This window comes from Phodopus roborovskii, unplaced genomic scaffold, assembly GCF_943737965.1.
Source record: "Phodopus roborovskii unplaced genomic scaffold, PHOROB, whole genome shotgun sequence".
Taxonomy (NCBI): domain Eukaryota; kingdom Metazoa; phylum Chordata; class Mammalia; order Rodentia; family Cricetidae; genus Phodopus; species Phodopus roborovskii.
Window position 1 is genome coordinate 65,690,694 of NW_026126418.1, and position 14,841 is coordinate 65,705,534.

At 40.2% G+C, this 14,841-nt stretch overlaps 1 protein-coding gene across 8 annotated transcripts in view; it reads right to left on the minus strand.

Moving 5' to 3' along the window:
• Ehmt1 (euchromatic histone lysine methyltransferase 1) overlaps window positions 1-14,841 on the minus strand; it is a 151,161-nt gene that overhangs the window by 92,034 nt on the left and 44,286 nt on the right. For 7 of the 8 annotated variants that reach the window (XM_051184755.1, XM_051184758.1, XM_051184762.1 and 4 more), the window contains exon 2: window positions 3,982-4,048. In XM_051184755.1, the coding sequence (XP_051040712.1) occupies window positions 3,982-4,048 (67 nt within the window). The remainder of the gene's footprint in view (window positions 1-3,981; window positions 4,049-14,841) is intronic. The other variant, XM_051184756.1, reaches the window with a different exon arrangement.

The following is a 14,841-nucleotide window of genomic DNA, read 5'->3' on the forward strand; positions in this document are numbered from 1 at the left end:
TACATGAAGGAAAAATAGGATATTTACAAAAGAAAGAAAACACAAAGAATATATTTTTTTAAGCCAAATTACTTCATGCCTATATATACAACAGAAAACATTAAGAAAGACTGTTCTGGAGCCAGGCAGTGGTGCCACACACTTTTAATCCCAGCACTTGGCAGGCAAAGGTAGGTGGATTAATTTGAGTTCAAGACTAGCCTTGTCTACAGAGCGAGTTCCAGGACAGGCTTCAAAGCTACAGAGAAACCCTGTCTCAAAAATAAAAAAAGAGGAAGAATGCTCTGGAATCAGGTAACAAAATAAAGAAAGTGCCAAGTTCCCTCAAATTTAGAAATTTAGTAATATTTTAATCAGAATACCAATTAGTATATTAAAGAACTCTGTGACTTAAGGTAAAATATAACAAGAAGAGTAAACTTCCAAAAATGACAATCTCCCTACAAAGAAGAATCACATGGCCCAGCCTAAACCCGTAACATGGACAGTAGAGGCAGAGCACTGATAACAAAGGTACATTTTCCACAGGCCTATTTGGGTGCAGCTGAGGGTACACTGTAGCCCAACTGGCAAGCCTTAGCCAGACTGTGACATGTAAAAGTCCTGCATGGTTTGCACCTCAAAGTTCATTAAAAAAATGTACAGAAACAGATAGTGGCTCATAAACAGGAAATTCATAAGACAACATAAGGACCACAAGTAATACAGAATTAAAGAGTAATTATAAAATTACAATTCAGGGGCTTTTTTGCTGTAATCTACTAGTGGCTCTTCCAGAGGACCTGGGTTCAATTCCCAGCACCTACATAGCAACACACAACTGTTTGTAATTCTAGTCCCAGGGGATCAAACATCTTCTTCTGGCCTCCATGGAACTGTATACACGTACAAACATTCAGGAAAATACTAACATAAGATGAAAATAATAAAACCACCCAAAATTTTTAATTGTTTCAAAAAGAAGTTACACTATACAAACCAGGACAGCCTCAAACTCATAGATACTCATTTGACACTGCCTCCAAGTGCTGGGAGTAAAATATATACTGCCATGCCTGATCTAATTTCTTGTACCATAACAACAAAAAATTCCTTGAATTGGACAGGTAATATATTCTCAGGTTAAAAATGCCTATTAAACAGTCTGCCACCACAAAGCCAAACTTATCTAAGGGTTAATAATTCAAGTTATCTCAAAAAAGAAACAAAAATCCAGCATTTACTTTTAAAACACATAATCAGACTCATTATGTTTAACCCACCCATGAGAGCATTCAAAATACCTACCATCAGATCAAAATTAGATATGCAAAAAGACACAATTTATTTAAAAATTTCGAAGATAAGGTTCTCAGAGGTTAACAGGTAAAGTGATTAAAGGGAAACATACATGTAGGGAAGCAAGGATGAAGACAGCTTTCCATATCTACCTACCCAAACAGACCTCCAGAGATGAGAACCTACTGTGTGAAGAAAATTACCATGTGGCGAAACAGCAGATCAAACAGAACACAGGATGAAGATCCCAAAGATAAAGACTAAGAAGCTATACAAAGGGGGGAAAAAAACTGAAAAGCAAATGAGCTAAAACTTAGTGAACAATAAAGCAATACTACATACCTGAAGAAAAGAAAAATATATTTAAAAGAGCTAACAGATTTTTAAAAATATATATATTATTTATCAAGCAAGGTAAATGCAAACACCCCAAACCAATGCACAACATAATCAATGTGTATAAAAATTAAAATTAGCCAGATGTGATGACACAGGACTTTAATCCCAGAATCCAAGAAGCAGAAGCAGGTGATCTACACAGAGTTCCAAGCTATCTGGGACTAAATATTGAGACCCTATCTCAAAAACAAAAACAACAAATAAGAAAACAACGGGGGAAAGAAAGGAAATGGAAACCATACATACATGTGATATATATAATGATGCATCACATATAAAGAAAAAGATAAATACAGATACATATTTCAGATTAAACCATAAGTAAGGCAAAAGGCAACAGAACATCATCTTTTAAACTGCTCAGGGGAAAAAACTACTCATTTAAGATTATTGTATATGACATCCTTCAAATATGCCAGTGAGATAACAAGAGCTGAGAAGATTAATCACTGTGCTAGAGAGTTCTAATTGCCAACTAGATACAGTCTAGAATCACACAGGAAGAGTCTCTTATTTTTGGTTGTAAGCCTAGCCTTTAACTGCTGAGCCATCCATCCCTTTAACCCAGGAAGAAAGTCTTAAATAATGAAGTATCTAGATCAGGTTGGCCTATAGGCATGACAGTGTATGACTGTCGTAATTGTTAATTGATATAGGAAAACCCAGCCCATCAAGGGTAGCATCATTTCATGAAATAGAACCTGGACTATATTAGAGAAAACCAGCTGATAGCAAATAAGCAGGAAAGAGAGGTATGTCTATTTCTGTTCTTGGTTGTGAATGTGATATAACTAGCAGCTTGATTTCAGGCCATGACTTCTGCAAAATAATAGTCAAAATAACTGGAACTTAGACCCTATTCTCCCTTAAGCTGCATTTTTGTTATCGTGCTTTATTAGAGCAACACAAATAATATCAGACAATTCACTTACAGAAAAGCATAAATAAAGCTGACACTACAGAATAAATAAGGCTAAAACGTACTACTGTGTAGACAAGTTCAATGACAATGTATGGGAAAAGTTTATCATGCACACCTAAAACAGAAGCCAGGCATGTGTGTGCGTGCCTGTAAAATACAAAGGGAGAATTTGGAAGCCTGAAGAAGGTGCTGGATCCCTTGAAGCTACAACTAAAAATAGTTATTTGTGAGTCAACTGACATGGGTGCTGGAAACCAAACTCCAGTTCTCTGGAAAAGCAACAAGTGTTCTTCTTAACCACTAAGCAATCTCTTCACCACTGAGCCAGCCCAATACCTAGACTTCTTGCAGAAAAGCCTGCCTCCTGGAAACCTCTACTATGTTCTCCAAATTTCTACTTCACTTTGATCAAAATGCCATATAAATCGAGTCACATAGCCAAAGCAGTGATGGCACACGCCTTTAATCCCAGCTCTTGGGAGGCAGGAGCAGGTGGATCTCTGAGGTCAAGGCTAGCCTGTTCTACAGTGTGAGTTCCAGGACAGCCAGGGCTACACAGCAAAACCCTGTCTCAAAAAAGCAAAGCAGTGGTGGTGCAAGCCTTTAGATCCAGCACTGGGGGGGGGGGGGGGGGGGAGACGACACGGCAGCAGAGGCAGGCAGATCTCCATGAGTTTGAAGCCAGTCTGATCTACAAAGCTACACAGAGAAACCCTGTCTAAAAACATAAAAAAAAAAAAAAAAACAACAACAACAACAAAAAAAAAAAAAAACAAAAAACAAAAAAACAAAGCCTTTAGATCTGGCTTTTTACATTTTGCAAAATACATTTATACTATGTCCATGTTGTTGCATGAACCACACTATTAATCTACCTTATATATCACAGCTTTGTTTATCCAGTATGATATCAGCTATTTCAGACAGGGTCTGGGTATATGCTCCAGTGTCATAAGGATGCTACATTTGTCAATTACTCATTTTTCATTGTCCAGCTGCACATTATTTTGGGGGGCAGGGATGAGTCAGGGTTTCTTTTTAGCTTTGGAGCCAATCTTGGAACTCAAATCTGTAGACCAGGCTGACCTACAGAGATCCACTTACTCTGCCTCCTGAGTGCCAAAGGTGTGTGCTGCCACCACCACCTGGCTCCAGCTGCACTTTTAAAACAAGGATACACAAGAAATTTGATTTCTATACTTTGTCAAGATTTTTCCTTCTCTGACAAATATTTTGCAAGTGTGCGTGTGTGTTTCTATTCAGGAATGGCAGAGATTTAAAAAAAAAAAAAAAAAATCACAAACCTAATCCTAGGTAAATTCTAAGAAAGTCAAAAAGCTGGGAGAGAAAACAAAGGAGTGCATGCAGCAAAGCCCCCTTACCTTCCCTTAGCAGCTCAGTTTTCATGCAGCAATCCTGCTTGATCTCTTGCTTGGCCAGAACTGCCTGCTAGAGAGGAAAGAAAGAAGACAACAGGCATCAACCAGATACATCAGGGGTATCTTCAAATCAAGTAAGTTATAAAAGTCATCATCTTTCCAAATAGGGTTTACTAGCCCATGAATTAGCACAATCATCTCCTTAAAGAGGGCTGGCATTCAGGAAACAATCCTCAGGACAGTATGCCTAGTCTGCCAGTACTGAACACCATTCTTATGAATGTGTTTATATCCTGCTAACATAGCTAGAAATCTGAAATGCTTTGACTCTATTGCAGCAATTTACTCTGATATGCATCTGTTAGCTGTTTTCATTTACTTTAAAACAAATTCTGTTACCGCTTTTTAAGTATTTCAAGTGCCCACAAAAAAGGTACAGAAAGAGTAGGGTATGAGCTGTTCTTCCAGAGGACTGAAGTTCTGCTCCCAGTGCCCCATGAGGTAGCTTATAACTGTACTAAGTCCAGCATCAGGGAAATCTAATGTTCTCTTTTGGACACCAAGAATAATACACCCAACTACACAAAACCATATGCAGACACACACACACAAATTAAAAATAAGAAATCTGATATAGTGACACACATTTTTAATCACAGCACTCAGGAGGGCAGGGTCAGGTGTACTCTAAGAGTACAAAGCCACCCTGGTCTATAATAAGTTCCAGGCCAGCTAGGAACACAGTGAAACCCTCTCAAAATAATGATGAGTTTTTAAGTTACAGAAATGTGTAAATAAAATTCAATTAGACATTTAAACCACTACGTATTTAAGCTTAAGTATCCACCACATGGACTAATGCATTATGCTCAGGGCCTTAAAACACCAAAATTCCACACTCCTCCTGGAGCTTCAAGCTACAGAAACTTTCAACTTGTATGCCCTAAAGCATGAGCCTTGTTAGGAATAAGGCTAGATAGTTGGGACCGAGAGTGGCAGGTCTCCAGTCCCAGAGCAGGTAATGGACTGCAGGTGGATGGGGAAACAGAGACCTGTAAATGTGACTCATATTGAAAGTTTTATTGAGGGGGAGGTAAGAAAATAAGGTAGAGAGACACAGAGACAGAGCGAGAACAGAGAAAAAGGAAACGCCCTGTCAGCCTGAGGGGAACATAGGGAAAGAGAGAAGTAGGCGGGGTCTTTCTTTTAAATGGTCCTTTCCATGCCTGCATGCAGACTATGTAGCCATGGGACCCTGGGCTGAGCAGGGAGGGTACTGCCTGAGTACATTCTGCCAGGTGACAGGGGCAGACCAGCATAATGCCTGAATCCTTATAACCTTCACCATACATCTGATAACCTTTAGAGAACTATTTCCTCCAAAGACTACCTAAGACCTTTCTCAGAACAACCCAATGAACCTTCAGTTCACTGCAATGTCTACCTTACCTGGAACTCCCAAAAGCAGGATCATGCTCTTTTTTGCACCCAAAGTCAAATGTCCCATCCCTCCCAGGAAACAAGCACCTGCCATCACTAGTGCTTCCCAAATAAAACTCTTAAAAGAACTGGTTGTCTTCATTATACCCATCAGAGAAACAGGCCATATCCACTAAAAGACAGGAGCAGGACATCAATTTCTCCTTCTGATCCCAGGCTAGTCTACCCCATCTTCCCAGAACCCACAGTAGTTTGTAGTGTAGTCTAAGGACACTAGGATCAGGGGTTTTTTGGGTTTGTTTTTTGTTTGGTTTGGTTTTGGATTTAGTTTTCAAAACAGGGTTTCTTTGTCCTGGCTGTCCTGGAACTAGCTCTTATAGACCAGGCTGGGATTATAGACCAAGTGCTGGGATTAAAGATGGGCACTATGTATGGGGCCACTGCCATCACCTGCTCAAAGCATTCCTAATTGCAACGAAAACACCAAAAAACCAAAAACTGAAACAAAGGGGAAATTCACAACCAATCTTGACAAAGTCAGTGCCTCATTTGATGAACTTAATGGCCACATCCCACACACTTTTGTAATTTCCTACATGAAGTTATAACCTGGAACCAATTACATAAAGTACATAGCAAATTCCAACTGAGGAGCCCTATAGAAAACAAATGGCCTTTTACACTAAAACAGTAGGTCATAGACTCAAAATTGCAAAGATTTCCTCTCACAGTTTCTCTTCCACAGTCTTAGTCACCAGTCCTTAAAATTCTTTTTCAAGCCAGGTTGTGATGGTGCATGCCTTTAATCTCAGCACTTAGAAGGCAGAGGCAGGTGGATCTCTGAGTTCAAAGCCAGCCTAGTCTATAGAGCAAGTTCCGGGGCAGCCAGAGCTATTACAAAGAGAAACCCTGTCTCCCAAAAAAAAAAAAAAAAAAAAAAAAAAACCTCAAAACTGCCACAAGCTGGAGAGGTAGCTCTTCTGGAAGAGCCAGGTTTGATTCCCAGTGCCCATATGATACCTTCCAACAGGCTTTAACTCCAGTCCCAGGGGATATGACATTCTCTTCTGGTCTCTCCAGGCACTGCACACACATAATTCACAGACATACACGCAAGAAAACATGTACTGCATCAAATAGATAATAAATAAATAGGTAAGGCTTACAAACTCTTTTTTTTTTTTTTTCTCCCCCTGCTATAGTTTATGTGTATAGGCACACAGGTGGAGATCAGAAGATAACTTTCAGGATTCCATTTTCTTCCTCCAGGGATGCAACTCGGGTCATGAGGTTCATGCAGCAAGCACCCTTACTGACTGAGTAATCAAACTGACCCAGCCCTCTCTTTAAAAAAAAATAAATAAAATAAAAAAGACCTTCCAGAGATCTTCCTAACCCTAAATCTTTTTGTTTGTTTGTTTTTTGCTTTGTTCTGTTCTGTCCTGTTTTGTTTTTCGAGACAGGGTTTCTCTGTATTGCTCTGGAGCCTGTCCTGGAACTAGCTCTGTAGACCAGGCTGACCTTGAACTCACAGAGATCTGCCTGCCTCTGCCTCTTTTCTTTCTCTGTGTGTCTCTGTGTGTGTGGTGCAGGCATGCCTTCAGAAATCAAAGGACAACCTGAAGGAGTCAGAGCTCTCCTTCTACCATGTGAGTAGCGGAACTCATTGTTTTCGAATAAAGACAACATACATAGGCCATTTCAACTGAATGAACTTCCTTCAAGAATGACAAAAAAGTTAGCAGTAAATACAATGTCAAGGTACAGTTAACCTAAATTTCACAAGAAATTCAAGATGATTTTTAAAAATACTTTTCTATCATCATTAAATTAAAAATGTCCATATATTATTAACTTCAAATTTATTAAAGGGACAATTGCTACCTCTACAGGAACATGATAGAGCATTCCTAGTATTTAACTGCCTGCTTTTGCATTATTTCATACTGTCTACAGATCATGCATCCTGACATCACCTAACAAACATGACACCTTCCTGCACAGAGGGAAATCCAGGGCTTTCCAGCTACTTGCCCATCTATTTCTGCCAAATGGCTGGTTTTGGATTTTGCTTTAAAAAAAAAAGTCTAAGGAAGAGGAAATATAGAACCCGAGATGCTGCCCTTTGCAAGATTCCCAAAATTCAAACAAAAACAAATAAGGAATGGACTTAGGATCATATGCATTAATTTAGACAAGTCTTTGAAAATAATAGTATCTAAATAAATTGTATGTGCTCCCCCCAAGCCACATACATGTTTTATTGTTGTCGTTTTGGTTTTCATTTTTTTGTTTTTGAGGTAGCATCTTACTATGTATAGCCCAAGGCTGGCCTCAAACTTGCAATCCTACTTACTCAGCCTCTAAAAAACAAGAATTACAGAGCCTCCACAGAATACCTGGCTTAATTTTGTAAACTGTAATTTTGCAGACAGGTAAGAAGAACAACAGTCTTTAGTTATGCAGCTATGAGAGAACCAGACAACAAAATAGAGACTTGGATTGAGTGGCAAAAGTTCCAAGCAAGAAGTACCCTGCCCAAATGCAGCTAAGCCTCCAAACACTGCCCCCAAGGTTGGCTGTCACAGAAGAAATAACACACTTAGAAGGTGACAACTGATCTGCTGTCTACAGTACACGATGGCATTTTGTAATCTGCCCTGTCAACAGTCCACAGGAGACAAAAACTTAACATCTGCAGAAACTCATCTAGAAGAGTAGTTCCTATGGGACAAAGTCTTTTTGATCATAGTAGTCTCTAAAACTCTTCCCATCACTGGGCAGTGGTGGAGCATGCCTTTACTCCCAGCACTCAGGAGACAGAGGCAGGTGAGCTCTTTGAGTTCCAGGACAGGCTCCAAAAACCTACACAGAGAAATCCTGTCTTGAAAAATCGCCCCCCCCCCTCCAAAAAAAAGTAAGAAAGAAAACACACACACACACACACACCCAAAAAAAAAAAAAAAAAAAAAAAACACTCTCTGCATCCTGAAGCTCTTACATTTCTTCTGCCTCTATACATCCAACCTTCACCCCACACCACACATTTCTGGAATCTGGTTCTATCAACTCCTTTCCTTTTATGCTGATTATGAGGTAGTCAATCACATCATATTGTGAGGCAGAGTGGGACAAAAATCACCAACCTGCACTAGGACAAAAAATTTAAATGAATCTTCCACTCTAGAGTGCTTGCTCACCAGGTATGTATTGTTGGATACTCTTTGCAAAAGGAAAATTACCTTGCCAAGTTATGTTCACTTTGTTGATGTGTCTCTTTGTGTGACACCAGGAATATTCCAACATCCCCTCAAATGCCATCATTTTATTCTTCAGTGACTTAATCTACCACAGCACAACCTATGAACTAATTATTTCTTCAGCCAAATAATAACAGTAGTTCTTGGGGGAGGGGGGCTTATTAAATGTTTCCTGATTCTGCACAGTATCTCTGATGATTACTAAAAAGCTGGAGAGAAAAAGCAAAAGGAGAACTTGGTCATAAGCTAGGCCAGCACAGCAGTCGCATTCTCTCTATAGGTCAGGCTGGGAAAGCCACAAATGATGTCCAGGTAGAACAGTTAGAAAGATGACAATCTTATCCCAGGACTCTTCTGCTCGCCAAAGCTGTGCTCTGGAAGGTGACTAAAAAGGCTGGCTGAGCATGCTTTATGTAAGATTCATGAATGGCATGGGTAGAAATATCTTCTTTCTATTTTCATTTGGCCTACCAAGCACACAGTATACAACCCAAGAGAAAAATTTCTAATCTCAGTACAAGGACACAAAAATATCCTTACATGAGGGTAAAAGTTAAATACTACCAGGTGTGGTGATGCATGCCTTTAATCCCAGCATTCAGAAAGCATAGGCAGGAGGATCTCTTGAGTTCCAAGTCACCCACCTAAGGCTACACAGTGAAACCTCTTTTAAGCAAACATACATACAAAAATGTAAAATCCTTGAAATTACTGAAACTTAAATGGCAGCAGTGGGAGTGGGGAAGATCAGTCCATCATCTATAGAAGGAATGAGAATATTCCAAAGATAGTGTGCTACTCACCATACCTATCTAGACTACTGAAATAAGATACATCAGGGAATCACAATTTCCCCCCAGGGATCTCATACTGGCAGGAGGAAATAGCCAAAGGTCAGGAACCTGCCACCAGGAAAAAGAAAGATTTTTGCACAGTGCCCTCTTATGAAGGAAGACTGGAACCAAGACAATGATGGGTCAACAATGGCCTGTCTTGACAAGGATAACATCTTGACTGCTTAATTATTCATACCTCTTGCCACACTGAATAATTTTGTTCTTGTTTTGTTTTTCACTATCAACTTGACTCTTCTAAACTGGATGATCAAATCTAGCTTGTAAGGACTGCCAGGGTCACAAGCTCTAAGCCTAACTCCAGTAACAGTTCCAAAACTAGCTCTGTCCAAAGGGCAGATCGCTCTGGCACCAGAAGTTCCTGCTCTGTAATCCACAGAGATCTGTCATAAAAATGTAACCCAGCACACGGATTCAAAATTCCATTTTCACAGAATCAACTCTGGTATCTGCTGCTACTGACTAGGGCTTTCAAGAAAGTGATTGAACTCACAAACAACTGTGTACACAGACCACTCTCCATCTTCAAGCCTGCCTTCCAGGACTCTCTAACTTTGTGGCATTCCTTCACATATAATGCCCTACCTTCCTCTTGAAGCCACTGGCATGTCTGGTTACATAACTTAAAGATCATGCAAATGCAGAGGAGACTAACTATAACTGCTGCTGCACAGGTCTTATATTTAAAAGACGTCTAAGCCAGTTTAGGAGAAATCAAGAAATAGGATTTCTTATCAGTAAGACAAGGCTGGAAGATAGGTGATGCTGAAAACATCTCCTGTGAAAGAGAGGGAAGAAGTGAAGAGAGTTTTTCTGCGGGAACTGACACTCTTGGCACTTTTAACCTCCAAATATTTCCATCCACTATTTGTAATGGTGAACAGGTCAGCTTTACCATGTCTACCTATGCCTAAGGATAACCACAAAGTAGGAAAATATTAAGGAAGGGAAACTAACTGTACTCTGTAAACTTGCTCTAGGGATTTCAGCATTTTACAATGGGGGGGGGGGAAGAGACTCTTTTTCCTGTACAGAGGGCATAACCAGCTGGACTTTCTTAACATACAGAGCAAAGATCACCTCTACCAGACAGCAGAGACTTTGGGTTCTGGTGGTTTGAAAGAAAATGGCCCTATTGATCATAGGGAGTGGCACTGTTAGGAAGTGTGGCCTTGTTGGAAGAAGTGTGTCACTGTGGGCAGGTTTTAAGGTTTCAAGTGCTCAAGCCAGGGCTCAGAGACTCTCTTCCTCTTCCTGACAAACCAGATGCAGAATTCTCAGCTACCTCTCCAGCACCATGTCTGCCTACATGAAGCTGTGCTTCCCACCATGTGGATAATGGACTAAATCTCTGAACTATAAGCCAACCCCAATTAAATGCTTTCCTTTATAAGAGCTGTTGTGATCATGGTGTCTCTTCACAGGAATAAAACCCCAACTAAAGAGAGTCAAAATCTGGCTTGCCACTGATTAGGGCTTGGGTTAAAGTTAGCTCCTCCTCAGGAACTGAGAATACCAAGGAAGCATGCAAGATATAAACAGTTCTCCAAAGCAGGAGCATCTTTAGCTCAGTTATTACAGAGACTCAAAGCACTCTTCTGCCCCTAAGTCTCCACACACCAGCTTCACCAGCTATTTTTTTTTTTTTAAACCCTTTTGTCTTTTTGTTTTTTCCCTTGGCAGAAAAGGAGTCCATTCCTAAATTTGGAATATATAATTGATATCCCCAAAATTACATTTAAGGAATTTTGAAACCCTAAGTGGGTTTCTTTCCCATCTACTTAACCCTTCATTTGGCCTTTATACTAAGAAACAAACTGAGGTCTCTCCACCCCCACTGCCTCTAACAAGGCTTCCTTCAGTCACTGAACTTTCCAAAGGGCAAGACTAAGATATAATTTCTCTATGGGCACTTCCCTCGGCAATCCCACCCAGACACTGGGGTCAATGTTTTCTCACCTTCACACTGATGAAACTCATAAGTGCCTGGACCAACAGAATATGTTGGGATAATTATCATGGTCCCCTGAACGCAGACCATGGCATCAGCATCGCTCCTCTGCCATACTGGCTACCACAATGCTGCCCAGCCACTCTGGATGATAAGCCCAATTCACACAAGAGGCTGCAGATGTTCCAATCAACAGCACAAACCGTGAGCACTACCACACATGTAAGCACAAACAAGGCTTCAGATGAGTTTGGCCCAAAGTCAAAGGCTTCCAAGCCCAGGATCTAGACTCATGAACCAGAAAAATGCCACACACATATTCATGTACCTTGTCTGAGCATTACTGTTATCTAAACCACTGAACTTATATGATAGGATATTACGTGGCAATCTTCTGTCAACATGAAAAGTGAAAGACTCAGAGACTGATACTGGGGTTCAAGCTTCAAGTTGAAGATCAGAAAAGCAAAGCAATTAGCCACTAGCTCTCACCTCTAGCGAGGCTGATCCACGCACAAGCTCTTCACCAAGTCTCATCAAATTGCTGCCTCTCCTCAGTGTGGCTGGAGAACAAAAAACCTCTCTGAGACCTTGCTTCTGTCTTATATACTCCCCTGATGTTGGAATTAAAGGTATGAGCTATAATTCTCTTTATACTGATTCACTTTTGTATAGATCTGGGTGGCCTTGGATTTACAGAGATCCGTCTACCTCTTAATCCTGAGTCCTAGGATCAAAGGTGTATACAACTGCCTCCTAGCTTCTGGCAGCTGGGATTAAAGGTGTGTGCCTGGTTTCTATGGCCTGTGGCTGACTTTGCTTTTTGAATCCTCATAAACAGTATCTCACCATCAGTGCTGCCAGCAGAAATATGGCACACAGAATTCATTTGGCAACCCAAGCTCTATGTGCACTGACCACAAATGTCCTAGGCTATAATGTCCTGGCCTAAACAGCCCATTGTATAGTCACAGGAAATGTAATTACAGAAAGGATGAGCAAATCAATTATTTAAGCAATTGAACTGGCAATCATAACCAAATCTAAAAAGGACAATCACTAGGCAGGAACAAAGCCAAGTACACAGCCTGAAGCCCTTCTACTACAAATACACTTTAGGTAAGGAAACAAAAACAAAAAGGCTAAGACAGGAAGATCAGTAGTTTGAGTCTAACCTGAGCTACAGAATGAGAATCTGCCTCAAAAAAAAGAACCAAAGGGGGGGGGGGGGGGGAGAAACCACACAAAAACAAAATCTAAAAATCTGTAAAACTCAGGTATGACTAGAATAAACTCTGACATGGCTGGTAGGCAAAGAGGTATTTGATCCAAAGGAATCCAGCAGAGTTAAATGAAACATGTACATGTTAGTCTGACTTTCCCTTAGGCTTGCAAGTGAAGACATATTTCCAACAACTCACAAATTTGTGACATTTTACTCTTTTTGGTTTGTTTCTTGCTATTTTGTTTGTTTGCTTTACATCATTTTATTTTATTGAATTGTATTTTATTTTAAAACTGAAAGATGGAATTTTGGACATAGGGTATTCTGCCTGGTCACCAAATCAGCCACTTTCCCATGAAGGCAGTTCCTAATCCCACAGTATGTGATGTGTATTCATGCTTGTCAGCAAGCTGCTGCCAGCCACTTGTACAGACTTTGGCTACACAGCTGTGTATAGGCAAGCCCATATTCCCTCTCTCTTTCCCTTAATTTAATATAGAACAATAAGATGAAAACTCATGGAATCCAGTGGAAGTCACAAGGCTGCTTACCACCAAGAATGCATCAAGGGAGGCTGAGGAAATAGTTCATTCAGTAAAGTACTTGCCTGAGTTCAATCTCTAGCACTCATGTAAAACATTCTGAGTAGTAATGGGTATTTATAATAACAGCACTAGGAACAAAGTGACAGGCAGATATCTGGGGTCTTTCTAGCCAGACAGTCTATTCTAGCAAACAAGACCTAGGTTCCCATGAAAGACCCTTTATCAATAAACAAAGTGGACAGTTAATGAGCAACACCACCCAAGGTTTACCTCTGGCTTCTACACACAAGTGTAAACCCAACCGCCAGCATGCACACTCAAATACAGAGGAGGAGGGGGAGGGGGTAGAAGAGGAGAGGGAGGGAGAGGGAGGGGGAGAGAGAGAGAGAGAGAGAGAGAGAGAGAGAGAGAGAGAGATTGCAAATAGATACAGCGGTAAGTGACTGCCTAACATGAGAAAACCCTGGCTTTGATCCCATCACTACACAACAACAAAAGTCTCAGAGAAAGAAGTTTAACCATCTTGATACCCATATCATGAAACCTTATTGTGGAATAATCTTTTGTACACTATGAAGATGTGTCAATCAGACTGCTTTAATAAAAAGCTAAATGGCCAATAGTTAGGCAAGATTTTCTGGGCAGTGAGGATGCTGGTAAGAAAGAAGAAGACACTAAGACTCAGAGGAAGCAACACAGGCAGTACAGAGTAAATGTAACAAAGGCATGAGGCAGAAAGTAAATTAATAGAAACGGGTTAATTTGTTATAAGAGCTAGTTAGAAACAAGCCTAAGCTATACGCGGAGCTTTCATGATTAATAATAAGTCTCCATGTCATAATTTGGGAGTTGTTTGGAGGAAAAAGAGAAAAATTGACTACAAAGCCTAGATAACTTCGGTTCTACTTGAGAAATACTTATTAGCTCTTATGTTTTAGCCAAAGTTTTCATATGAAAGCCTGTTATAAAGAGGGAAGAATGCCATGTGCCTCATAAATTCATCTGTTTTATGAAAATAAGTATCAGAAACCCAATAGCTCCATTCTACAGGACACTGACAGGCTCCTAGACAAGTTAGTGCTATGAGAGGCCACAGTGAGAAGAGAGGCTGCTTGAAGTATCAGTCATATACACAAAGATGCAAAACTGTTAGGCATCTGCTGAAAATACATTAATAACAACAAAAAGGCATTCTGAGATAAGCAGAAGATATCTACACGCGTTAGATACTATCAACAAATTACTGGCCACTTTATATTTTGTTGGCTATAAAAACAGCATCGTGATTTGATATTTTTTAATACATCTATTTGAGAGAGAGAGAGAGAGAGAGAGAGAGAGAGAGAGAGAGAGGTATGTGCGCGTGCACAGATGGCAGAGTATACATGTAAAGGACAGAAACAGAAGACAACTTGGGAGAGTCAATTCTCTCCTTCCAATATGTGGGTTTGAGGGACTGAACTCAGAACTCATGTAGTCAGGCTTCACAATGCATGACTTTATCCACTGAGCCATCTCACTAGCCTGACTTTTCACAAATTTGCATTTTTAAGAATATGTATAGCCGGGCAGTGGCACACCTTTAATC